The 25561-nt window shown below is 38.8% G+C and overlaps 1 protein-coding gene across 1 annotated transcript; it reads right to left on the bottom strand.

Moving 5' to 3' along the window:
• Positions 1-432: 432 nt before the first annotated feature.
• Positions 433-15946, bottom strand: Cetn3 (centrin 3). Its single transcript, XM_027401794.2, has 5 exons — positions 15812-15946; positions 14480-14615; positions 11763-11877; positions 6332-6523; positions 433-700 (listed from the first exon to the last, which is right to left on the bottom strand). The coding sequence occupies exons 1-5, from the start codon at positions 15826-15828 to the stop codon at positions 657-659; spliced, it is 504 nt and encodes a 167-aa protein (XP_027257595.1). The 5' UTR covers positions 15829-15946; the 3' UTR covers positions 433-656.
• Between the last annotated feature and the right edge of the window lie 9615 nt (positions 15947-25561).

Genomic DNA, 25561 nt, shown 5'->3' with positions numbered 1-25561 from the left:
TATTCAAGCTCAACTTGTCATTACAAAATAAGATTTCCAAAATATACTACAAAGGAAAGATGGGCATATATATACACCCCATAGTCCCTGAAAACTGAAGGACAGCACTCCTAAGAAGAAATCAGACCTATACTGCAATGAAATGCAAAATGTCAAGATTGATGAACCCTTAGGTGATAGCCAATGTTCTATTGTCATTTGTATTTTCTGATTTATTTTCAAATACAAGTGAAAGTATAAAGACAAAAGATTTGAAATATCGTCTACTAAATGTTAACAGATATCGGAAATCCAAAATAGAAAATTTACCAAACTTAAGATACTAATAAAATAAGTACTTTATTAATGAATGTCTAAAAATCAAGGGCACCAAAATAAAAGCAATTAGCTAATGTTAAATTTAGAAGCTTCCAAATAATATACAACACATGATTTGATATTTTAAGCTTTATATAAACCTGCATTATAAATGTGAAGTTAAAACTATTGATGATAACAAAGAAACTTAACAGCAGTGAAATGTAAATAAAAGGATGCTTAGTTTTGGTCCTTTTGGAGAAAGAAGTAAGTTGGATTTTTTTTTAAACAGGACTTCAGTCACAAAAGGGGAATATAGATGGTAACTGCAACATTTTGGTGTTGACTCATGTAATCCTTTATATGTCGCCAGTCATAATAGCAATGAATTCCTCTTGATTTACTGTGGCAAGAAAGACAATGTAATAGTCAGAAACACAGAAACTTTCTTTTACCAGTGAATATATCATTTTATAATGTATTAAACTTCACAACATACAAAAATCCTACAAGTCAAACCACAACATCTAGAATAAAAATATACAGATAAGCATTATCAATAAATGAGTATCTTATCACTTTAAGTAGGGACAACAGATGACATATGTTACCATAAAAGTCAGTCACATAAAACATTTGTGCAGAAACAGTTTATAGGTGACAGTTCTAATGCAATAAAAGGAGCCTCAAATGATTTGATTAGAAATCATTTAGCACTGAACAGAATTATGATTAAAATACTCAAAATTTAAGAAGTACTTGTTTTATTCAATATTTTTACTTTTCTTAAAATATAAATTGTAATAATCAAGTTTCAAAGTAAGCTTCAAATAGTTCTAAAATCACAAATAGTTGTTTCATATTATTTACATATAAAGTATAATAGTATTTCAAAAATATTTTAATCTATTTCATAATTTAATGTCTAAAAACATAACACTCAAGTCCAAAAAGTAAAAAAACATAAAGTAACTAAGGGAACCAAATGAGCTACTTGACTACCAGAGAGGCTTCAGATGGTAAGCCAGGTCTTCTAACACGATCTTTCTCAAAATAAACAACTGAGTGGTCAAGAAGATAGCTCAGCAGTAAAAGCATTAGTACACAAACCTGATGACTAGAGTCAATCCTGGAACCCAGGTAAAAAGGTGGATGGGCTTGTACACATTCCTACAGAGATGAGAAACTCATCACAGGCTAGCTAGCTGGTGTCTACAAGGAAGGTGAGAAATCACGCACGCACACAAATGCTTAAATAAAGTATATGAGAGGCCATCTGGCTTCAAGAGAAGAAAACAAAGCTTATCATTAGAAGTGCCAGTCAACAAAGGAGACAGTCAGCAAGACAAAACGGCAGCCCACAGACTAGGAAAAGATATTCACCAACCCCACATCTGACAGAGGGCTGATCTCCAAAATATACAAAGAACTCAAGAAGCTAGTCCCCCAAACACCAAACAACCCAATTAAAATGTGGGATACAGAACTAAATAGACAATTCTCAATACAGGAATCTAAAATAGCTGAAAGACACATGAGAAAGTGTTCAACATCCTTAGCCATCAGGGAAATGCAAATCAAAACAACTCTGAGATACCATCTTACTCCTGTCAGAATGGCTAAAATCAAAAATACCAATGACAGTTTATGCTGGAGAGGATGCGGAGAAAGAGGAACACTCCTCCACTGCTGGTGGGAGTGCCAACTTGTACAGCCACTGTGGAAATCAGTATGGCGACTCCTCAAGAAAAAAAAGCAGCCTAGATGCCCCTCAACCGAAGAATGGATAGAGAAATTATGGTACATTTACACAATGGAGTACTACTCAGCAGAAAAAAACAAAGGAATCTTGAAATTTGCAGGAAAATGGATAGAACTCGAAGAAATCATTCTGAGTGACGTAACCCAATCACAAAAAGACAAACATGATATGTACTCACTCATATGTGGACCTGCTTTATGATACATAGTAGTGACCATGCTTTATCAGAGCTGTTTTTAATGATGTTGCTCAGAATGGTTTCCTCCCAGATAATGACTAAGAAGCTAATTTAAAAAAAAAAAAATGGTGCCAAGTACCACAAGAGTAACAGAACTGTGCTGTTTTCTGGGATTTTGCTTTTTATTTTTTTGTTGTTGTTGTTTGTTTTTGTTTTTGTTTTTGTTTTTTGTTTTTTTTAAATGGAGTGTGCTGGATGTCTCTACAATTTTGTTCAAAGGACTGCAAAACCTGGAAAAGCTGTTGCTGCTATTGATGCATAACATATTGCCACTATTGCTTTTTATATAAATATATATATATATATGCTAATTGAAACTCAAATATGTGATGAATCCAAGGTGTTTCAGTGAGTGCTTACCTGTGCATGCAAATTTGATTTCATCTTTAGTAAGTAGTAAAGTTATATACTTGCCAAAAAAAAAAATAAGTGACACACTGGAAGACAAATGTCACACAATTTCAATTTTATGTGTAACCTAGAAATGATGAACTTATGGGAACAGAGAGCAGAATTATGGCTATTAGGCTTCAATGTGGGACTTTTAACAATGGGGAAATGATTGGTTTAAGGATATAAAACTGCAGTTGGACTAGAGGCATGGACTCTGTGAAGTCTTGAGGTCTACTGAGAGCATGATAAATATGGTTGATAACAATATGCTATATTTTAAAAGTTGTGAGATAGTATACTTTAAGTGTTCTCAAAACAAAATGATGAATATGTGTGATATAACATGTTAATTGGTTTAATTTAGCCATGCCATTGTGAGCATACTGTATTCTGTATCATAAATGTGCATGACTTTATGAACTAAATAAATGAATAAAAAAAAAAAAAGAAGTGCCAGTCAATACATTAATACACTGCTTTCCATAACAGGAGGTCTAGTTAACATGTTACTTTCTATCTCGAACAATACAGTATCTCTGCCATTTGGAAAACCGAGTTTAAGTTCTGGTATCACACAGCCATCAAGTTAGCTCTGTGATAACTTGGGTCTTAGCCCCTCTTCATCTACTATGCATCTATCTACTATATATGCATCTATATTATGTGTATATAGCTATAACCCTATATCCATTTTAAAAAGTGATTATGAAAACTGAGTTATATAGTTTATAAGCTAAAAACTATGTTTGTTTCTATATAGGAGCTGCTAAACAATGTTTACTGGGCTGGCTGGTTTTATGTCAACTTGACACAGGATAGAGTCATTTAAGAGGAGAAAACCATGATTGAGAAGATACCTCCATAATATTGGGCTATAGGCATTTCTTAATTACTGACTGATGGGAGGTAGGGTCTAGCTCATTGTGGGTGGTGCTACCTCTAGGATGGTGGTCATGGATTTTATAAGAAAACAGGCTGAGCAAGCATGAGAAACAAACCAATAAGCAGCAATCTTTCATGGCCTCTGCACAGGCTCCTGCCCTTTTTGAGTTCCTGCCTTGGCTTCCTTCAATGGACTATGACTCAAAATATGTAAGCTAAATTCCTCCCCAAGTTGCTTTATGTCATGCTGTTTCATCACAGCAAGAGTAACCCTAAGACAGAAATTGGTACCAAGCGAATACAGTATTACTATGAGAGATCTGACCACATTGCTTTGGGGAGAACAGTGGAAGGACTTTGGAACTTTGGTCTAGAAAAGCCGTTGAGTGTTCAAAGCTTGGTGAGCTGTTCTGTGGGAGGCTGGAAGGCAAGCAGAGGATGAAGGCCTGGCTTGTGAACTTCCAGAGGGAAGTTTGAGAATCACTTAAAGATTCTATTGAGGTCGCTGAATATTTTGAGTTAAGAATATGTGGTTCTGGTTACATTGGGCTGAAGAATCAGCTGTGATCAACAAGATACCAAAACCACTAAAGTGAAACCACTAAACGCACTTTAGTGAAACCTCTGCTCTTCTGGGACAATGGATGCTGATCAGCTTAGTTGGATTAAGAAGAGTCCAGCATAGCTGAAGTGAAGTGTTCTAGAAAGTTTTCTCAGAGTTAGCACACAGAAGCTGTGGTCCAGAGGTGGCCAAGTCTGTACCTAGTGCTTACCAATGTAAGATCACCCAGGTGGTACAGATTTTGAAGGCATGAAGGGGGACATGGAGAGCAGTAGAGGATTGGCATTGTGGCAGAGCTGGAGTCCCTGAAGACAGCCAGGAGAGGCAATTGGTGATGTGCAGCCCAATGCAGAAAAAGACCCCAGAGGTCTGAAGATGCCAGTATCACAGGATGACCACCAAGAGCAGTAGCAGCCTTAGAGTGGAACTGGCTTGAGCTTAGGAGACAATCTGTGTGGCTACAGATGATAGAGCCAAAGAAGTGATCCATGCCCTTTGGAGGGACCCAGAAGGTTGTAAGCAGATGGATTCCAGACATTGGATACTGAGTTACTCACATGGTTGAGAGTTTCGTTTTGCTTGTTCAGATTGTGACTGTGGCCTGTTCTTCCCTCTGGAAAGTAGTCCTCCATGCCCTCTGCATCAGCTCCTGCCTCCAGGTTCCTGTCTGGTCTGAGTTCCTGCCTTGGCTTCCCTCAATGGACTGAGTCATAACTCAGGTATGCAGGTCAAACAAATACTTTCCTCCCCAAGTTGCTTTTGGTCATGGTGTTTTATCAAAGCCATAGTAACACAAAGACACCAATCATCATTATTTAAAAAGCGGTCTACTATGGCTTCTGAATGCTGCATTCATCTTTATAAAAGCACATACCACATTTTGTTTTATATTATTTATACTTATATTGAGAGACTAGGGTGCTATTCCTTCTATATTATTAGATATACCTATGTACTTATGTCTATTTTGTAGTATATATTATTTATCTTCAAATCCTCATTCAGTCTTTATTACTTTAAGCCCATAAAGTTGAAAAACAGTTATTCTTAAAAACTGGATAGCATTAAACATTTATAAGAGCAAATGAGTTATTAAAGGTCACAAAAAGGCAAGTATTTTTATCTTCAGCAGTTTAAAATGCAAAAAATACAAAACTTGGTTTGCAGCCAAGATGATCCATATTAAATATATTAAAGTATCAAAGCCATTTGCTCCTCTAAATGCTAGAAGCCTCAGTGGAACCCTCACCAACCACAGGCACCCTTGTAGAGGTTTTTGAAAAAAGATGGTGCTTCAGATGGACTTGGTTGGGAAAGTGGGTAACACTTCAAGAGACAAACGGGCAACTAGCCCTAAAGATGAATAAGCAGCATGACGAAATGCAAACACAAACTGCCTTCAGTATACAGTGTTCTGTATGCAAGAGCTAGTACGAAAGAAGAAAGCAGCAGAAATAAACCAGGTACTAAGTGCAGGATTGGCATAGGGGAGCTTTGCACTTTACTCAGCAGGTAGTAAAGGCTCTTCTCATCAGTGTCTGAACACAGAAACGACAACCTTATATTGCAGTTTAAGGAAAGAATATTAGCAGTAGAACGAACAAACAGATTGGAGACTTCTAAGTCCAGAAGGCAATGGGAAGACTATAAGATACACCTATGTGTCTGTGGGAGACACACTGAGCACTGCACCTCATAGTCAGTCAGGGAAAGAATTCAGTAATATTTTAAATAGAAATCAGGGCCTGAATCAGAGTAGCAGGAAAAAATGTTTACAAAAAAATTAGAACTGATTGAAAGAAAATCAACTAATTTAGTAATAGTTCAAAGTACAAGCAGGTTGAGAGGGAAAGCATGAAAGTCTGAAATTTTAGTAAGCAGCTACATTTTGGTATTATTTCATCTTCAGAGAAGTTATGTGTAATATTTCATATCATAACTTGCATAGCTGTTTTAAAGATCTGCTTCAGTATAAATAGAAGCTCAGAGTTTGGCACCCAATTGAACTCCCATCTATTCAGGAGGCTGAGGCAAAAGGATTATCAGTTCAAGATCAAACTTGAAATAAGTTCAAGGCAACATGAGGCTCATCTTCAAAAACAAAAGAGAAAGAAAATGTGGGGGAGAAGGGAGAGAAAATTTGCTTGGAGTCTTGAAAACTCAACAGATTTTAGAAAAAAAGTAAGGCAAAACTTACTTTCTCCATCGCCATCTTTATCAAATTCTTCGATCATAGCTCGAAGTTCTTCATCACTCATATTTTCACCCAATTCTCTGGCAACGCGTCGCAAATTCCTCAAGCTTATTTTACCCGAATCATCATCATCAAATAGTTTAAATGCTTTCAGTATCTCTTCATGTGGGTCTCTTTCCAATATCCAGTCTGTCACTAGAGTTAAAAGAAACTTTTGAGTCAGAGAGCATTCATCTTTAAAAATCAGCTATTAAATGAGGTGAGATCTGTGAGTCTGACAACATTCCATCTAAAAGTTAAATATAAAGGTAGATCACAAACTCAGAGATAATACTAATTCCAAAGCCAGACTTTAAATGGTAATCTTTTAGTGTCAATAAATATTACAAATGTAAGTACAAAGGCCAAAAAAGAGACTACACACACACACACACACACACACACACACACACACACACAATATATATATATATATATATTGATCCCATTATTACTAAGAATTAAACTGGGCATGGAGAGATGCTTCAGCAGTTAGGACCACTTGTTCTTAAAGACCATATGAGTTCAACTCCCAGCAACCACATGGCAAATCACAAGAGTCTATAATTCCAGTTCCATGAGATCTGAAGCCCTCTTCTGACCTAGGCACCACGTTTGCTGTGATGCAAAGACACATGTGAACAAGACACTCATATCAGTAAATATAACACATAAAATAATTAAGTCCATAAAACAATTTTTTCAAAAGTTACTATTCCACCTCTATCAGGCCACTGAGTTTAAGTGAACAATGAACACTACGTAGGTGAAAACTGTTAGCCAAGTGACACCTTGATTCTTCCTCAAATTTAACCCAACTCAGATGTAGGGATTAATCAAAGATATTGCCACCACTAATACAAGCATAAAACAAGTTAGCACGTGCAAGTGCTATCAGCATCTTCATGATTAAAAGAACCTGTTGACTTTCAGCAACACTAAAGATGGATTAAAACAATTAAACCTGATCACACAACCCACAGCCCTGGAAGGGGGTCTAAATCATGTCTTTTTTAAATATAACAAAATAATAATTCTCAAACTAGTTAAATAGAAATGAATCATTTCAGACTTAATATATTAAACAAAGCCACATATCAACATACTAAGTATGTATACTTCAACATCATAAGCCTTTAATCAATAGTCAATAAAAATTGACATCTATAAAATTTGATATTGCTTAATAGAATTCTCAAAATATCTAGGTAAACAGTTCTGAAGCAACTCCACATGCTGTTCTGCTCCAGGGAAAGACATTTATTATTTTCATCACACCATCAAAAGTAATTTGGTCCTAATGGGATCTATAGATTCATTTGAAAATTTCAAATGCCTATAGCCAGGAAGTACTGGAATGTTTAATATGCCCAAAGTGGAAAAAATACAATTTAAGTCTTCTACAAGTTGTTGTCTATTGCTATTTCATTTGTATTTGGCTGAATAAGCACCAGTCAAGCTAATGGTACATATCAACTACACATATATCCAAAATTATCTTTTAGCCATTAATTTTATCCAAAAAAAGGTTTCCAAGAAACTAATTGAAGTATATTACTCTAAGTATGCAAATCAAAGCTCATAAATATTCAGTAAAAAGAATTGGCATACCTACAGCCATAACACCAAAATAAAATACCACACTTAACTCTATGGCACACACTCAACTTATTTTGAATTCAGTCCCAACAAGAAAGCAGGACAAGAAAAAAGTGTTATGAAATTTCATCGATTAAGTAACATCCATGACAGGTAAACCAGAAAGGCAGACTGCCGAAAATACTAATGCACTTAAAGAAACAACAGATGGGACGCCAAGATGCACAAGCACTTACCCACTGACACTCTATTAGAATTTCAGATAGATGTGTCTATATAATCACCTACCAATAGTCTCCTTTAGAATTCAGCTTTCTTAGGACTTGTAACTGCCCATAAATTCTGAGCAACTAGAGCGTCATCCAACATAAAGTATTTTACAGTGATATTCTTCCACACCTTCACTTTCCATTTCTGTTCTACAAGTACTATTTGAAAGAAATATCTTTTTCAATAGAAACAAACCAGGCATGATGGCTCTTGCCTACAATCCAGTAGGAGGACTTAAAGCAGTTAATACCCACACAGTCAAGGTATCACCTGTTTCACAAAACTCCAAATTTCTATCCATTCAACCACTTTTTGTTTTAATTTTCATACTGCAGTACTGCACTTTATTGACATAAAGCACACTATAACCAACTACAGAGACACATGACTTAACTACACTGTCAGAAATGTCCTCCCATCAGACGTTATAAAAATCATGTAAGGAAACAACTAATTCTGAAGCACTACATTGAAAGTAAATCAAAAATCATGAAAGACAATATTAGAAAGTTCCTATCCAAACATACAATACTTATTTCAAACTCATAGATACTGGACCTTCAAGTCCTTCCATAGCCACCTATGGGCTTTGCTGCCTCCTTGACCTCCACTGACTGAAGGGTAACTGCATCATTTATTCACTCTAACATAGTGGTAAGGCTTTGGATCCCATAAGTGCCAGTTACCACTGGATACTACAGCTCTGAAGACACTATCTTATTTTACTCTCAAACTCAAGCCTTTCTTTTCATCTAGCAATTCTGACCATAAAGTCTACAACTTTCTGTCTTCTCAGAATTTCTCCAGTTCATCTTCAATCTTCTCATCAGCTACTCTTGTAAAACATGGTATCCCAGTCTGTAAATTTTAGTACAATACTTAAGACTATCAGTCTGGCCCAATTCTGCCTTCCCAGTGCTCTGACCTTCTCTAGAAGAGGGGACCACATGAGATCAAACTTCTCCAACATGCTGAGCATCTATTACCACTCAGCCTTGTTGCTTTCTCTGCACCGACTGCATATCCTCTACTCTTACAATCTTCTTGGCAATTTTAGATTCCTGAAGATTTAAATTAAAATTCCCCTATGCAAAGGCTTAGTTCCTCCGATGAAGACTTGAGAGACATTTCCCATAAAGGGCCAGATGAAAAACATTTTAGGTTTTGGGAGACTTAAGCTCACAGTCTAAACTACTCACTCAATCTGGTAGCAGAAAAGCAGCATAAATAAATGGGTGGTAGTACAGAGTAAGCAGTCAAATTCAGTCCCGGGCCTACAGTTTGACAACTTCGGCCCTAGCTAACAATCTCCCTCTATCACAGAACCAGAGTTTGTTGTCACCTATACCTAAATCTAAGGTCCTAAAAACAATTTCTTGGTAATTTTAACTAACCCCATTCTTCCCACCAAATGCAAAAATTTCAGTGCTAGATAAATGATCAAAATGGAAAAATACAATATCGGATTTTAGATAGAATTTAAAATATAAGTAGTACAAGCCAGGAACAGATGAAGTATAAAAACACCTTACTTCTACTCTTACTTTAAAGGCAGCAACTCCTGAAACACCTGCTACTCATTAGCCGAATGATGCTAACTACCCTTGCACTGAATGGACATTAGTTAATTCTTTTTTCTTACAATGGGGAAAGCTCAGGACGTGCCAGGCTCATCTGGAAATACCCTGGGTCAGTGTCCTTAGGCATCAACAAATGGTCCATAAAGCTAAGGTCTAGGTAGTATCAAACTCTGTTCTTAAGTATTAAAATATAAAAATTACAATTCTTAAAATTGTATTTAGGTAAAAGATGTTTTACAAAACTATAAATAGCAATGCTTAAAGTAGTCTTCAACAATGAAAACCAAAATAAAACAATGAGAATATAGAACGTTTTAATGTCCCAACAATAATACAAATATATTTCCAACTTCTGAATTCAGAAACAAACAAAACAAAGTACTCATTCTCCGGCCCCTCTCTTTTTCTTGGAGACAGGGTATCATTATGTAGCCCTAGCTGGCCTGAGACTAACTATGCAGACCAGGTTGACCTCAAACTCACAGTACATAGGCTACCTCTGCCTCATGAGTGGTGGGATTATTCTTAATCATAATAACAGCACTTTTTAGCTCTTCCTATGTACTGCAGCATTTAACATTTCCCATTTTAATCAGCTACTTAACCCTTACACGTTACACTATCCCCATTTTATAGGAGAAAATGAGGCACAGACAAGTAAACTAATGAAGTTTCACAGATACTTAAGAGTCAGAACCAAGATCAGGAAGTCAGGGAGGGAATCTGGTTCTAAAGTAGTCTATGCTTTGTATGTGCCTCCATTACAACTTTGTCTTTAGTCGTAACATCTCCACTATGAACTGCCAGCTGGCTTCTGTAAATAAACCATGTGAACACCTAGCTACTGTGAGCAACCTCAGGAGGCTACACTGTGAGGGAAAGGTGGCTCTTGCTCTCCTCTCAAGGAAATAATTCTACAAATTAGAAGGGGGAAAATAAATCTGCTTTTACAATGGACAGTCTGCCTCTCTCAACAGTCATACACTACTTTCTAAGCTGAGGGTCTTCTGTGTTATGAGAAATGTTTATTCCTCTTAGATTTGTCATCTTACCTCTATCTCCTGTGCTTTAGGTGGGACTTTTTTAATGAGAGAAAGAGAGAATATAAATCTATTTTCTGTCTTCTCATTACCATTTCTTTTTCTTTCCCCGAGTACTTCTCCTTTAAGATTAAATAAAGGTTTCGTATGTATGTATGTATAATTGCATTAGTTTTCAGTTTTTGAAATATATGAAACTAACTGCATGGCATGCTTAGATTATGATCCCTGAAGTATTATCATTGGTTTAGAACAGTAGCTTAACAAAACTGAACCTAAATATTTATATATTCTATGTATAACATTGTAGGCAATTATACAATAGCCTTCCAGAATCCTCAACTGAAAAAGCCTCATCTGTATAGCATGAGTAACTCACATTAAAACCAAATATCCAAAATGTAAGCCAAACTAAGCTCATACTATCTAAAACAAGTTCTCATGTGTCCAGTCTGTCAGAGATCTCCCTTACAACAGCCCATCCATTGCCTCAACTTCACAGCAGATGACACACATCACTAAAATTAGGGTTGTTAAGAGCACTGAGCCTCAGAAATTGTCCACTTTAGAAGATGTATTCATCTCCCCATCTCCCACCAAGACACCAAGTCCTACTACTACTGTCTTCTCCTTCTTTACCAACAAAAATTGCACAGTGCAGCAGTCTTCAGAAATACTTCCTCAACATCAGCACACTAAACTTTCTGTTTAACTGGCAAGTAATTTTTGGTCACCGTTTAGTGGCATAATATTAATAAACCAGAAAAAATGACACAATAATGCCCTGTTAAAATCATCAAAACTAATTCTCATAGTACAGCTCAGGGTATTTTTTTCTTTGAAAACAAACAAAAACCTCATAATTTCCCAACAAACACTGGTAACAAAGACTACTTAAGTACACACCAACTTCATTAAAATCTTCAAAGGTGATTTTGCCTGTGGCTTCTCTGTCATAATCTTTAAGAATCTTCAGTACATCAGCTTTTTTCACATCAAAACCCAAGGCTCTCATTGCCACCTTTTGGATTAAAAGGGAAAAACAAATTATAAAGCTCTCAAAAGAAGCAATCATTGATATCTAAGAAAGTTTACATTTTAAAAGATGACAACATATTACTAAAGCACAATTATTCTGCATTTTTATATCTCTAAAATAACAAAATGATACTAAATTGGTTTTTCATTTTGAAATTAAATAGAATTTTTTCATTGATATTTTGCTTTTATATAACCAACTAATTAAAAGAGAATTTACACAAAATACATAACACAATGCACTAAATACACAGATAACAATTCATTTGTTACCAAAGGATTAAAGACATGACATAAATATTAAAAGGCTAACCAAAAGAATAAAAGCAGTCTGCCATGGTGGCACATGCTTTTACTCCCAGCATTAGGGAGGCAGAGGCAGATGGATCTCTGTGAGTTGGAGGCCAGCCTGATCTACAAAGGGAGTTTCAGGACATTGAGAAGTGTTAACACAGAAAAATCCTGTCACAAAAAAATAAATAAAAGCATAAAATTGCATGAACTTTATAATCTTACCACTCAGGAGCCTGAGACAGGACTGTCATAAATTGAAACTAGTATGGGACACAAAACACAAAGAAAAAGAAATCCTTTCTCAACAAACAAGTTCCCATCAGAGCAACTATGATTAGCTACCAACTGATTAGTCTAAGGGTAATTTAAACAGAAGCACTTTGCTGTTAGTAACAGGAAAGGGAAGATGTGCCACTAGTTAGTGAAGTACTACAGTCAAACCAGCCCTTAAAGAACAGGAAAAGAGTTGGTAGAGAGGATGTGGGATCACAAGAGGTGCTGAAAGGAAGACTAGGACAGAGGGACAATGAACAGGCTGTTTACTTTCTCTAGATGGGAAGAGTTTGGGTAGAAGTAATTAGCAAGAGAGAAAAGTAGTGGGAAAAAAATACAGCATTCAAAAGTAAAAATACAGTCAAGGTTTATGAGCAATGAACATGGTCAAAGAATTGGAAAGACGTAAACTTAAGGGCAGTATAAAAGGCAAACCGGAAGTGAAAAAGCTCCTGCTATGAAGTGAAGTCCCAATGACAATCGTGAGAATCAATGACAACAAATGGCTAGGACACAGTACAGGAATAACTCACACTATCTGGGGAATGGGTAGCAGCAGCTACAACAGGATAGTGTGATGGGGAATGAGCTAAAGAATGACCTCTAGAGTGAAGCTAAAGGGCCAGGCCTATTACTACTGTTAGACATTCTATCCTCTCACTACATAGTTCCTACCCATACTTAGATTGCTTAAAACCCCCCTACAATGTTGCCGAATTAAAACTACTATAAACATTAAGGCTACTAAAAGATTTCATAAATGCTAGTAGACTGAATAAGATCCTCACCAATTTCTCCAATCTTTACTAGTAGTTTTGGATTTTTTGTTTGTTTGTTTGTTTTTGTTTTTGTTTTTGGAGACAGGGTTTCTCTGTGGCTTTGGAGGCTGTCCTGGAACTTGTATACCAGGCTGGTCTCAAACTCACAGAGATCCGCCTGCCTCTGCCTCCCAAGTGCTGGAATTAAAGGTGTGCACCACAACCGCCCAGCTCCTTTACTAGTAATTTTAAGCCTTAAATTTGACATAGTCCCTCAGCATGTATCAACATAAGGCATCAGACAATGTACATCCTTTGTAGCAAAGAAAAGAAAAATAAGAGTTTGTCCGTATTATCTTTGAAAATTCAAAGATTGAGCCAGGTGGTGGTGTTGCATGCCTTTAATCCCAGCGCTTGGGAGGCAGAGGCAAACAAATCTGAGTTCTCGGTCAATCTGGTCTACAAAGCTGAGTTCCAGGACAGCCAGGGCTGTTACATAAAGAAACCTTGTCCAACAAAAATATAAAATAAAGATAAATAATAAAAGCTTGAAAGGATACATTTTCAATCTCGGAAACATCTGAGCAAAGGTAACACTCTCTCAATCTGAAAATTGTCTGTGCTGTGCTTAAGTGATAGCTCAGTGGATAAGAGCGCTTGTCCTGCACTCACGAGGACCAGAACTGGAACTGTAACCACCCACATAAAGACAGGCATGGCTACAAGTGTCCGTAACCCCAGCATTGAGGGGTAGATCGGGATGTGATTCCAGAGTTCACTCTCTAGCCAACCTAGGCTATGAGCTTCCAATTCAGTGAGGTGCCCTGTCTCCAGGCAGTAAGGTAGATGGTGATGAAAGATACACAAAGCCCCACTCTGCCTTCCACACACTACACAATGTGGTTTACATGCCTGCACAGGCACATGCACATGCACATGCCACATACATGTTTTTTTTAAAGAATCTGAGCTACTCCGTCCTCCAGAAGAAACCAAAAATGGGAAGAATAAGCTAAGAACTGTTCTTTCACCTGGGTGAATGAAAAAGCCTTACTTCCCACCAAATGTACTTTTACATTTAAATACGAGTTTCTAAAAGCCATATTAGGGTTTTTTATTCAATTTTATTGCAGCCCCTGTAAGTGGATACTGAAAACAGCTTCAGGGTTCTAAAACAAGTTTTTAAAATAGACTTTAAAGCAACAGTCAAAAGTGCAATTCATTTAAACAAAAGAGATGTGTCATCAAATACACTGTTACCTTTAATTCATGATAATCTATTGCGTGGTCTTTGTCGGTATCAAAGAGCTCAAAGGCATCTTTAATTTCTTGCTTCTGTTCTTCAGAGAGCTCTCTTCGTTTTTTTCTCTTTGTTTTGTCTACTACAAGCTCACTTCTGTGACACAGGAAAATGTGTTTAGTCCACTTCAACCCAACTCACTTAGAACAAAGAATGGTTTTCTAAACTTCAACAAAGCAGAATAGTCTGGAGAATAAAGAAGCTGTCCCTAAGTCAACGTCTTGTACTCCAAATGTACTTTTATATACCAAAATCCAAAGCACTATTAGTTGTTATTCATGTTACCTACCAAGAGCATGAAAACAAATATAAAAATCCATGTGAAAGTAAATTTCACAAATGACAACCACGATATATGGTTTACCTTGGACAGCTTCTAATTAAATTCTCACAATTACTACAAAGATTAACCATAAAGCTTATAAGGTGAGTCACTTTAACACTGCAAGTTCAAAATGCTTTCAGATTATACATTTCTAACAGTGCTTTGTGTTTTCATTCCATATTAACCAGCCAAAATATAAAAGCACCTAAACAAATACTAGACGACCAAAATAATAGCATATAATGTTCCTATTTGAGTCTGTGTGATGTTTAAAAGTGTTGTCAGTCTCAACCTATAAACAATGGGTTAAACGTCTTCATTTAAAAACTCTGGAGAAGCGTAAAAGAACATCTAAAAAGGGATTTAGGGCCAAAAACGTCTGCCTTAAAGACTGCCAATGTTTAAATGAGGCACAACACGTGTATCCGCTAGGTTTTAAGAAATGGAAGCTTGAAAGCCTGAAACACGGCTGAGTGTGTAGGCTCTTTACACCTGAAGGGCAGAAGGCTGGCAGGGGCTGAGCAGAGGTGGCCGCCCGCCACACCCACGCCGGGCCACACCCCCGCCGGGCCATCAGCGTCTACCCACTCTACAGCGCCTGCACGTGAAGATGGACAGGGTGAGGAGCCAATGGGAGCCAGTGGGCCAGGTGGGTGCCTGGACGAGAATGGCGGAAATCAAGGGCACCAGATCCGCCGGGGCGGCCGACGCACAGGGCGCCTCGACCGCGGAGAGAGCCTGGCTGTCCCACGCTTGTCCTAAGGAAGGAGGCCGCCAGGCCCGAGTTCCTCACACGCAGGAGGGAAACCTCGCGAGACTGGGCTCCCGATGCGGCGCCGGCGCAGTCCGCAGAAAAGGGCCGCACCGCCGTGATGCTCGGCGCTCTGCACCCGCGCCCGGCCCGGCTTCCCTTCCGCGCCCGCCCTGGCCCTCTGCGGAATGGACACACGGCCTCCTCGTTACCGACCTCAAAGCTAAACTCATTTTCTCTTCCGGCCAAGATGTTCCGCCCAAGGACTTTTCCACGGGAACCGCTCAACAGCCACCAACCTCCCGGCCGCGGGACCACCCACCAAACAGAGATTTCTGGTTGCGATTGGCTGAAGACTGCCAATAGTCGGCCCATTGGGGCGGGAGCCTCGCCGGCCCTCTGTTCTCATTGGTCACCGTTCGTGTCAATCAAGTACCTTTGGCCCTGCTGCCGGTGTCAGTCACCACGCTGGGTTCGGGCGCTCTGGGGGGGGAAGGGAAAATGCTCAGCACAAGCAGTCACTGGGGATCCAGCCCTTGCCACTCAGAAGGTCAAAACGTAAATCTGAGGGCTTTGTTCTCCATTCTTATTTCAGTAACTACTAAGCCACCAAGTGTTTTCCCTTTTCAACGTTTCCAAGTGATTCCAAGAATTCACCCTGTAGACCAGGCTGGCCTCAACCGCAGAGATCCGCCTGCCTCTGCCTCCCAAGTGCTGGGATTAAAGATGTGCACCACCAAGGCCGAAGACAAACTAAAGTAGGCTCATCATTATGTTGGTCTGTTAGTTTATTTACAGAAAAACTACCTAAACCACCGTTTTCAACTTGTGTGCGATTTGAGATGTATTTGTTTGCTTCTGTCCTGTATTTTCTAGTGCTGAACACTGTTTATGTGCCCATGGTCTTCATTACCCACCAGGCCTCCTGAAGCTCACCTGGATCATTCACCTGCTAAACTGAATGGCATCAAAGTCAGGAGTCTACTTTCCATTTAACCGAATGTTTGCACCAAATAAAATACCTGGTATTATTAAATATTAAATTATTAGATAATCTGAAAATAAACCATTTACATGAAGATGTTTGAAACAAAGGACAAAATTAAATTAGAAGGAATAAATTACAGAAAAATAACAAGACAATTTTTGTTTGTTTTTGTTGTTGCTTTTTTGAGACAGGGTTTCTCAGTGTTAACATCCCTGGATATCCTGCAAGTCTTTAGACCAGTCTGACCTCAAACTCAGAGATCCTCCTGTCTCTGTCTCCCACGAGCTGGAATTCAAGGTATGCATCACCACTGCCTGGTAATGTGAGATGATTTTTTTCAAAGGAACTTGATAGAAATAATAAATCGATAAAAATGCTCTCATTTAATATTAAGCTTATTCTTACAACACATAAATTTCAGACTCCTGGGAAGTAAAAGAAACAAACTATTACTACTTAGTTACGCCTTTAAAAGGGAAGTTTAAACAGACCAGCAAAGATAGTGCATTGGTTAAAAGCACTTCTATACCAGTCTGATCTCCACCACCTGCAACCTGCTAGAAACTCATAGTGGAATAAGAGACCAACCCCAAAAAGTTGTCTACTGACTACAGGTGCCATGACTGTGGCACAAACACACACACACACACACACACACACACACACACACACACACTTATAAACTTGATGTTTCTAATACATAAAATGAAATCACTTCAAGGAAAGCAAAGGTAACTTAAAGTTGGAAAACTCAATTTAGTCAATATAGACAAGACTGAAAAGCATATTTCTGTGTCAACTACTAAAATTAATCTACTTGGATCTTTGTGCAAGATTTTTTTTAATTCTTGAGCTAATTCCTGTGTTTTAAATTCAATGTGTGGTAATTATGGAATTTTTATTTTATAGCCAAGGTAGCTAGCAAAAACCTTCAGCATCCAAGAGAGAGAGAGAGACACACACACACACAGAGAGAGAGAGAGAGAGAGAGAGAGAGAGAGAGAGAGAGAGAAGTTTGTAGTCACTCAAATTCAATGGGGCTTACGAACATCATGATTTTTTAGCTGCTTCTCCCATCTTCTCTTGGAAGCTAGCAAGACTTACAGCCTGCCTGCTGTGCTGTTTTCCTTTTAAACTAATGAGATGGCCTTGAAAAATAAAGGGGGGGAACATCAATTCTACAAAGTCAAGAAACTGATTTGGATTAACAATCTCAACAATCAAATTCCTCTTCAAATGACTCCTGAAAGGGGTCTGGCTTTGCACAGACCTGCAAGCAACTTACTTAACAACTACTATACCTGGATAGCTAATCCATAGAAACATGGCATCATCAGTAAGGTTGTTTTAAGTCACCAGGACTGTAGAAATTTGTTCTGGCAGCAATATTAAGTGAAAACATTTCACAAGTCAACAGAAGCCTAAAAAACTGTTGGCCTAACAAAGATGGATGTTTACCTGGAGAAAAACTCTCGAGAAGAAAAACTAAGTGGATTCCACGCAATAGAAATGGAGAAAAGATGAATGCATTCAGTGGCACAGTGAAGACAATATTTATTTCTCTGCTATAAAGGAAACAAAACATCATTACAAAGTTCTTGAAAATACAATTTAATAAGAATGCCATTTCGTTTTTTCCATTTTTGTTTAAATTAGAAACAAGATTGTTTTACATGTCAATCCCAGTTCCCTCTCCCTCTCCTCCTCCCTTACCCCCCACTAACACCCTACCATCCTATACCCTTTCTGCTCCACAGAGAGGGCAAGGCCTTCTATGGGGGATCTTCAGAGTCTGTCATAACCTTTGCAATAGCGCCTAGGCCCTCCCTAGTGTGTCTAGGCAGAGGGAGTATCCCTCTATATGGAATGGGCTCCCAAAGTCCATTACTACTCTAGGGATAAGTACTGATCAACTACAAGAAGCCCCATAAATTTCCAAGGCCTCCTCATTGACACCCACATTCTTGGGATCTGGATAAGTCCCATGCTGATTTCCCAGCTATCATTCTGGGGTCCATGAGCTCCCCCTTCTACAGGTCAACTGTTTCTGTGGGTTTCACTAGCCTGGTCTTGACCTCTTTGCTCATCACGTCTCCTCCTCTGCAACTGGAGTCCAGTTCAATTCAGTGTTTAGCTGTAGGTGTCTGCTTCAACTTCAAGCAGCTGTTGGATGAAGGCTCTAGGATGGCATATAAGTTAATCATCAATCTCATTATCAGGGGAGGGCAAGAATGCCATTCCTTTAAAAACTCATAATCCAAAATAACACTACATCAGGCTATAGTAAATGTAGTGGAGTACCACTCACATAACCTTTTCAGAATCAAGAAACTTATTCCTTCAGATTCCAAGAGTCCTGGCTACTGAAAAGTCACAGTTCAGTTTCTCTTGGGAAATTTCTCTCCACAAAGCAGATGCCACCAAAAGACTTCAATATGAAGGAGAGGAAGGCTTGTTGTTTTTTTTTTTTTCTCATACAAGGAAACCAAGAGATTTCTCCAACTTCATGGTTCACTATGCAACCCTCTAAAACTTCTGTCTCAGTTACCTCATAGTTCAACTTCTCCTTCTGCCCAATCTGCTCTTCCAGTCCCTTACATAATTTGTTTCTAAGAAGCCTTGTAGTCAACCTCATTTGCATTAATCTCTTTCATACTGTCATTCCTAAGCAATCTATCTAAGCTACAGAAATCTGATAGAATGTTTAAAAAAGAATATGAGAAACACATTGTTCAAGGAGAGCAAAGTAGTTCAAGGTTAGTGATTTATATTTAAAAGTGAAACAGTTAACTTACTGTGATGCTTAATTGTAATTGTCAATTTGATGGGATTTAAAGTCACCATGGAAACAAACCTGTGTATGTCTGGGAAGGCATTTCTAGATTAGGTTAACTGAGGTGGAAAGAGCAACTGTGTTCGTTTGAAAGAAAATGGCTCCCATAGGGCATGGTACTATTAGGAGGTGTGGCCTTGTTGGAGAAAATATGTCACTGTGTGGGCAGGCTTTGTACAACAGTCAGATGGCTTCCCATTGCCTGCAAGATGTTCCAGCACCACATCGCCAGCACACCACCATGCTCCCCTTCATGATCATAATGGACTGAACCTCTAAAACTGTAAGTGAGCCACCCTCAATTAAATGTTTTTTTTTTCATAAGAGTTGCCATGGTCATGGTGTCTCTTCACAGCAATAAAACCCAAACTAAGACAGCAACCATAAATGTAAATGGTGCCATTCCTTGGGTTCAAGTTGTGGACTGAATAAAAAAGAAAACCAAGGCTACTCCTGTCCCCACTGAGGGGGGATGTGAGCTTGGGCCCCTGTCTCAGGCCCGACTTCTGCTTGTCCACTCTGGGATCTCCTGGCCTGGGGACTTCAGGCATGTCAACTCGACACTCAGGTACCAAGCAACATTGAGTCTGCTAACATAACTGTGCTAGTCTCGCTCCCACCCACCAGGAGAGGGACCCACCTGCACCCACCGTGACCCATTGGGCCTGCTTACACCCACCAAAAGAGAATCTTAGACCAGGTTCTCTACCCACCAGGAGAGGAAGAGACCCCGCCTGCACCTATTGGAAGAAGGGATGGAAAGACAACAATATAAGAACACATTCAACAACAGAAAAACCAACATGATGCCATCAGAGTCTAGGGACTCTACACCAGCAAGACCTGAACATCCTAACACAGATGAAACAGAAGAGAACAACTCATAAAGATGATAGAGACCCTAAAAGAGGAAGTGAGAAAATCCAAAGAAAACCTTAAGCCCAACAAATCCCTAACACAAAATATCCAGGAAATATGGGACACCATGAAAAGGCCAAACCTGAAAATAATAGGCATAGAAGAAGATAAAGAAATCCACCTCAAAGGTACAGAAAACCTAGTCAACAAAATCACAGAAGAAAACTTCCCAACCTAAAGAAAGACATTCCAATGAAAGTACAAAAAGCTTACAGAACACCAAATAGTATGGACCACAAAAAAGTCCCCTCACCACATAATAATCAAAACCCCAAACATACAGAATAAAGAAAGAATTGTCAATAGAGGAGTCTAAAATGGCTGACAAGACACTTAAGAAAGTACCCGACATCCTTAGCCATCTGGGAAATGCAACTCAAAACTACTCTGAGATACCATCTTACTCCTGTCAGAATGGCTAAAATCAAAAACACCAATGACAATTTATGCTGGAGAGGATGTGGAGAAAGGGGAACACCCCTCCACTGATGGTGGGAGAGCCAACTCATACAGACACTTTGGAAATCAGTATGGAGATTCCTCAGGAAATTGGTAATCATTCTACCACAAGATCCAGCAATTCCACTCTTAGGCATATACCCAAAAGATGGACATTCATACAACAAAGACATCTGTTCAACTATGTTCATAGCAACATTATTTGCATTAGCCAGAACCTGGAAGCAACCTAAATGTCCCTCAACTGAAGAATAGATAGAGAAGATGTAGTACATTTACACAATGGAGTACTACTCAACAGAAGGAAACAATGGAATCTTGAAATTCCATCCTGAGTGAGGTAACCCAGTCACAAAAAGACAAATGGTATTACTCACTTATATATGGATTTTAGACATAGAGCAAAAGATTACCAGCCTACAATCCACACCACCAGAGAAGCTAGGAAAGAAGGAGGATCCTAAGAGAGACATACATGGTCCCCAGGAGAAGGGGAAAGGGGCAAGAGCTCCTGAGCAAATTGGAAGCATGTGGGGAGGGGAAAGGGAGATAGGAGAAAGAGAAGGGGAGAATAGGAGGGAAGAGGAGGACATGAGGGAGCAGGAAGATCTAGTCAGGGAAAGAATAGAGGAGAGCAAGATAAGAGATACCATAATAGAGGAAGCCATCATAGGTTTAAAGAAAAATCTGGCACTAGGGAAATATCCAGAGATCTACAAGGATGACACCAACTAACAATCTAAGCAATACTGGAGAGGCTACCTTAAATACCCTTCCCAATAATGAGATTGATGACTACCTTACATGCCTTCATCCAGTAACTGATGGAAGCAGAAGCAGACACCCACAGCTAAACACTGAACTGAACTCCTGGAATCCAGTTGCAGAGAGGGAGGAGAAATTAACAAAAGGGTCAAGACCAGGCTGGTGAAACCCACAGAAACAGCTGACCTAAACAAGGGGGAGCTCATGGACCCCAGACTGATAGCTGGGAAACCAGCATAAGACTGATCCAGACCCCCTGAATGTGGGTGTCAGTTAGGAGGCCTGGGCAATTTATGGGCCTCTGGCAGTGAATCAGTATTTATCCCTAGAATACGAATGGACGTTGGTTTCCAATGCACATAGAGGGATACTCTCTCAACCTAGACACAAGGGGCACAGTCTAGGCCCTGCTCCAAATGATATGACAGACTTTAATGATCCCCCATGGAAAGCCTCACCCTCCTTGGGGAATTGAAAGGGAATGGAATAAGGGGCTAGTGGGGGGCAGGGGAAGAGGGGAGGGAGAGGGAACTGGGATTGACATGTAAAACAAGCTTGTTTCTAACTTAAATAAAAATATCTAAAAAAAAAAAAAAGAAACGATAAAGAAAGAAAACCAGGAGTTGAGCGTTTTTACTCATCTTTCTCCCTTTCCTCACTGCAGATGTAGACTGTCCTCTCAAACTGTGAGCCACAGAAAAAATCATCCCTTCCTGTCCAAGTCACTGTTCCATTGCTCTGAAGAGACACCGTGACCAAGGCAACTCCCATAAAAGTCACCACACTTCCCTAAGATACTTTCCTCTGGCATTTGGTTCCAACAAGAAAAGAAAATGACTAGAGAGATAATGTGGTGGTTGAGCACCTCCTGCTCAAAACTACTATAAAATACCATTCAGAAATGAAATATTCAAAGAATTTAAATGCTTAGAATGTCTAGTAGATTCTGTAAAAAGTTTATTGTATAGAGGCAGAGAATAGACTAGAATAGAGAATTGTTACCAGAGGCTGTGAAGGTTGTTGGGTGGAACAAATAGAGAGACATAATTAAAGGGAACAAGTGATTTCTGGTAATGTATTCCTTCCAAGGTGGCTATAATTAGTCATAATTATTGTACATTTCAAAGTAGAAAGGAGATTTCAGTATGATGCATAAGTGTTTGGAATGATGGAGATGCTAAGTACCCTGAGGTGGTCAAAATACTGTACATGTGAACAGAAACATTAAATTCTACCTTTTTATTTGTAAAATAAGCATATCAATTAAAAACATAATGGTATGAACCAAACAATTCAACTACTGTTAATATGGATATGGGATTGCAGGAGAATTAAAGGATATAAGTAGACAAGGAAAGCAGAAGGGGCCCTACTGCCTGAGATGCTGGCTTTTTTTCAACAAAGACATTATGAGGAGAAACATTATGAGGGCAGTTATCTAAACAGCCCCAATAGGGGGGAAGGGGAGGGTCCAAGGACCTATAAAATACCCAATCCAACACCCATTTATTAGACTCTCAACCTCAGGCTTGTACCAACCTTAAGGGATAGAGCTCTTACTTTCTGTTCCTCAGAGGCGGTCTTTTGTCTTTCCCAGATGGTCAGTGCTTTGTCCATGCCAGGGACAAATGGAGTGATCCTATGTCATAGGATTGCAGGTGGGAATATAAAATATTACTGTGGAAAAAACATGGTGATTCTTAAAAATAAATAAGTCTACAGGACATGCCTCAAGATATATACCCCAAAGAAATGAAAGCAGAAATTCAAACAGTTGACTATACATCCACTCTGGTAGTATTGGTCACATTACTCAAAACATGTGGACAAATGAATAAGTAAATGAAATATGGCATATATGTATAATCAAATATCATTCGGCCTTAAGAAATGAAATCCATAAATGTCTAGAACATGTTTGATACTTAAAATCTTTATGTTAAGTGAAATAAGCCAGGCACACACACACACACACACACACACACACACACACACACACACACACACACAAATACATTTTATAACATTCTGCTTATAGGAAATACCTAGAAGTAGTTCATAGAGCCAGCAGATGGGAAGAGTTTATTGTCATTTTTTACTGGTGAAGTTTTTAGTTTGAAATTAATGAGAGTGTAGTGGTTTGAAAGAAAATGCCCTTCCCCATAAGCTCATATACAGTGGCACTATTAAGAGATATGGCCTTGCTGGAGTAGGTGTGGCTTTGTTGGAGGAAGTGTGTACTGGAGGACAGGCTTTGAGGTCTCAGACACTCAAGCCAAGCCCATGGCTTATTGTCTCTTCCTGCTGTCTGCAAGATGTAGGACTCTCAGCTCCTTCTCCAACACCATGTCTGCCTGCATGATAATAACAGACTAAACCTCTGAACTGTAAGCCATGCCAATTAAATGTTTTCCTTTATATGAATGGCTGTGCTCTTAGCATCTCCTCACAGAAATAGAAATCCTGACTAAGACATGGAGGCACTATTTTTTTTAATGCATACTGTGAGGAAACAATCAGATAAAAAAAAAAGTAAAGTATCCATTAGGACAACTCTCCTAGCCCCTCATCAAAGTAGGAAAAAAGGATTGACTTAGATTTTAAAAGAGTTACGGACTATTACAACTCGAGAAAATGCCTTGTCCTGGCTTAGATGTGAGTTTTGACAAAGCAGCTGTAAAAATCATTATGGAGATAATTGAGGAAATTTGTATATGAATGAATTCAATTATACAAAGAAATTATTAATTCTGTCAGGCATTCTAATAATACTTTTTGTCCACATGAAAATGTTCTTTTTAGAGATGCAAACTGAGGTTTTTCAAGGTAAAAATGTTCAAAATATCTGTGATTAAAATATCATGCAAAAAAAGAGTTTAAGAATTAAAAGGTACAACAACAATATAAGAAAACAAAATGGGAGAAAAAAATGGAGATAAGTAGGGCCTGAGTGCTATTAATTTGTAAAGGTGTCTGGCAAAGTGGCACCTGAGCTGAGCGGGTTGCCACATATGTCACATTCAGTCACCCCCCACCCTCCTTCCTGAGCCAAAGGGGCATAAAAGGGATGAAGACATACTTGTGAAAGGGTAAGACAGAGCAAACAGAGTCTGCATAGCCTTCAGAAACAAGGCTCTCTAAGACATGTGAAAGCGGAAAGCAGGAAAGAAAATTGGATCAGAACTTCAATGAGTGAAAGGAGTAAAGAAAGTCTCAGTTCACACAGTCAAACATTAGGTAGAGAGCTAGCCCAAATTGGAGGTCTCCATTAGGTCCCTCCCCTCAGAGCTTAGATAACTCATGGAAGAGCAGGGAGGAAAAAGTGTAGAAGCCAACAAGGATAGAGGACACCAGGAGAACATGGCCCACAGAATTGACTAAGCTGTGCTCGTCAAGCCTCACAGTTACTGAAGCAGCAACCATGGAGCCTGCATAAATCTGCACTAAAACCTCTGCACATGCTATGGTTGTTTGCTTGGTGTTTCTCTGGGACTCCTAACAGTGGGATAGGGTGCTTCTGACTCTTTAGCCTGCTCTAGGGACCCCTTGCCACCTGAGTCACCTCACCCAGCCCTGATATAAGGGTATGTGCCTAGTATTATTGTATCTCATTGTGCTGTGTTTGGTTGATGTCCCTGGGAGGCCTCAAGGGAAATGGAGAAGTGGATCTAGAGAAGAGGGGGAATTAGGAGGAGTAGAGGGAGAGGAAACTTCAGTTGGGATGCATAATATGAGAGAATTAAAAAAAAGCATAATGGGCAAAGTTTTAAATTCTTACAGCATATGTTTTGGTATGGTAAAAACATTTTATTCTAATTGCTTGATTTCAATTAATAATATTATATTGTTACAATTTAGACAGTTATTCCAGTATCATTATAGAATAAAGTGTATCATTCAGTTAAATAAAGAAGAAAAGAAGTCTCACTTCAGAAGGTGCCCCCAAACAAAAGTGATCCCTTAGAGGAGACACACACAGGAGTTTTGACATCCCATATGACTA

The sequence above is a fragment of the Cricetulus griseus genome, chromosome 2 (assembly GCF_003668045.3).
Source record: "Cricetulus griseus strain 17A/GY chromosome 2, alternate assembly CriGri-PICRH-1.0, whole genome shotgun sequence".
In the NCBI taxonomy this organism is placed as follows: domain Eukaryota; kingdom Metazoa; phylum Chordata; class Mammalia; order Rodentia; family Cricetidae; genus Cricetulus; species Cricetulus griseus.
Note: the sequence above shows the minus strand (reverse complement) of the source record. Positions and strands in the feature narration are given on the sequence as shown.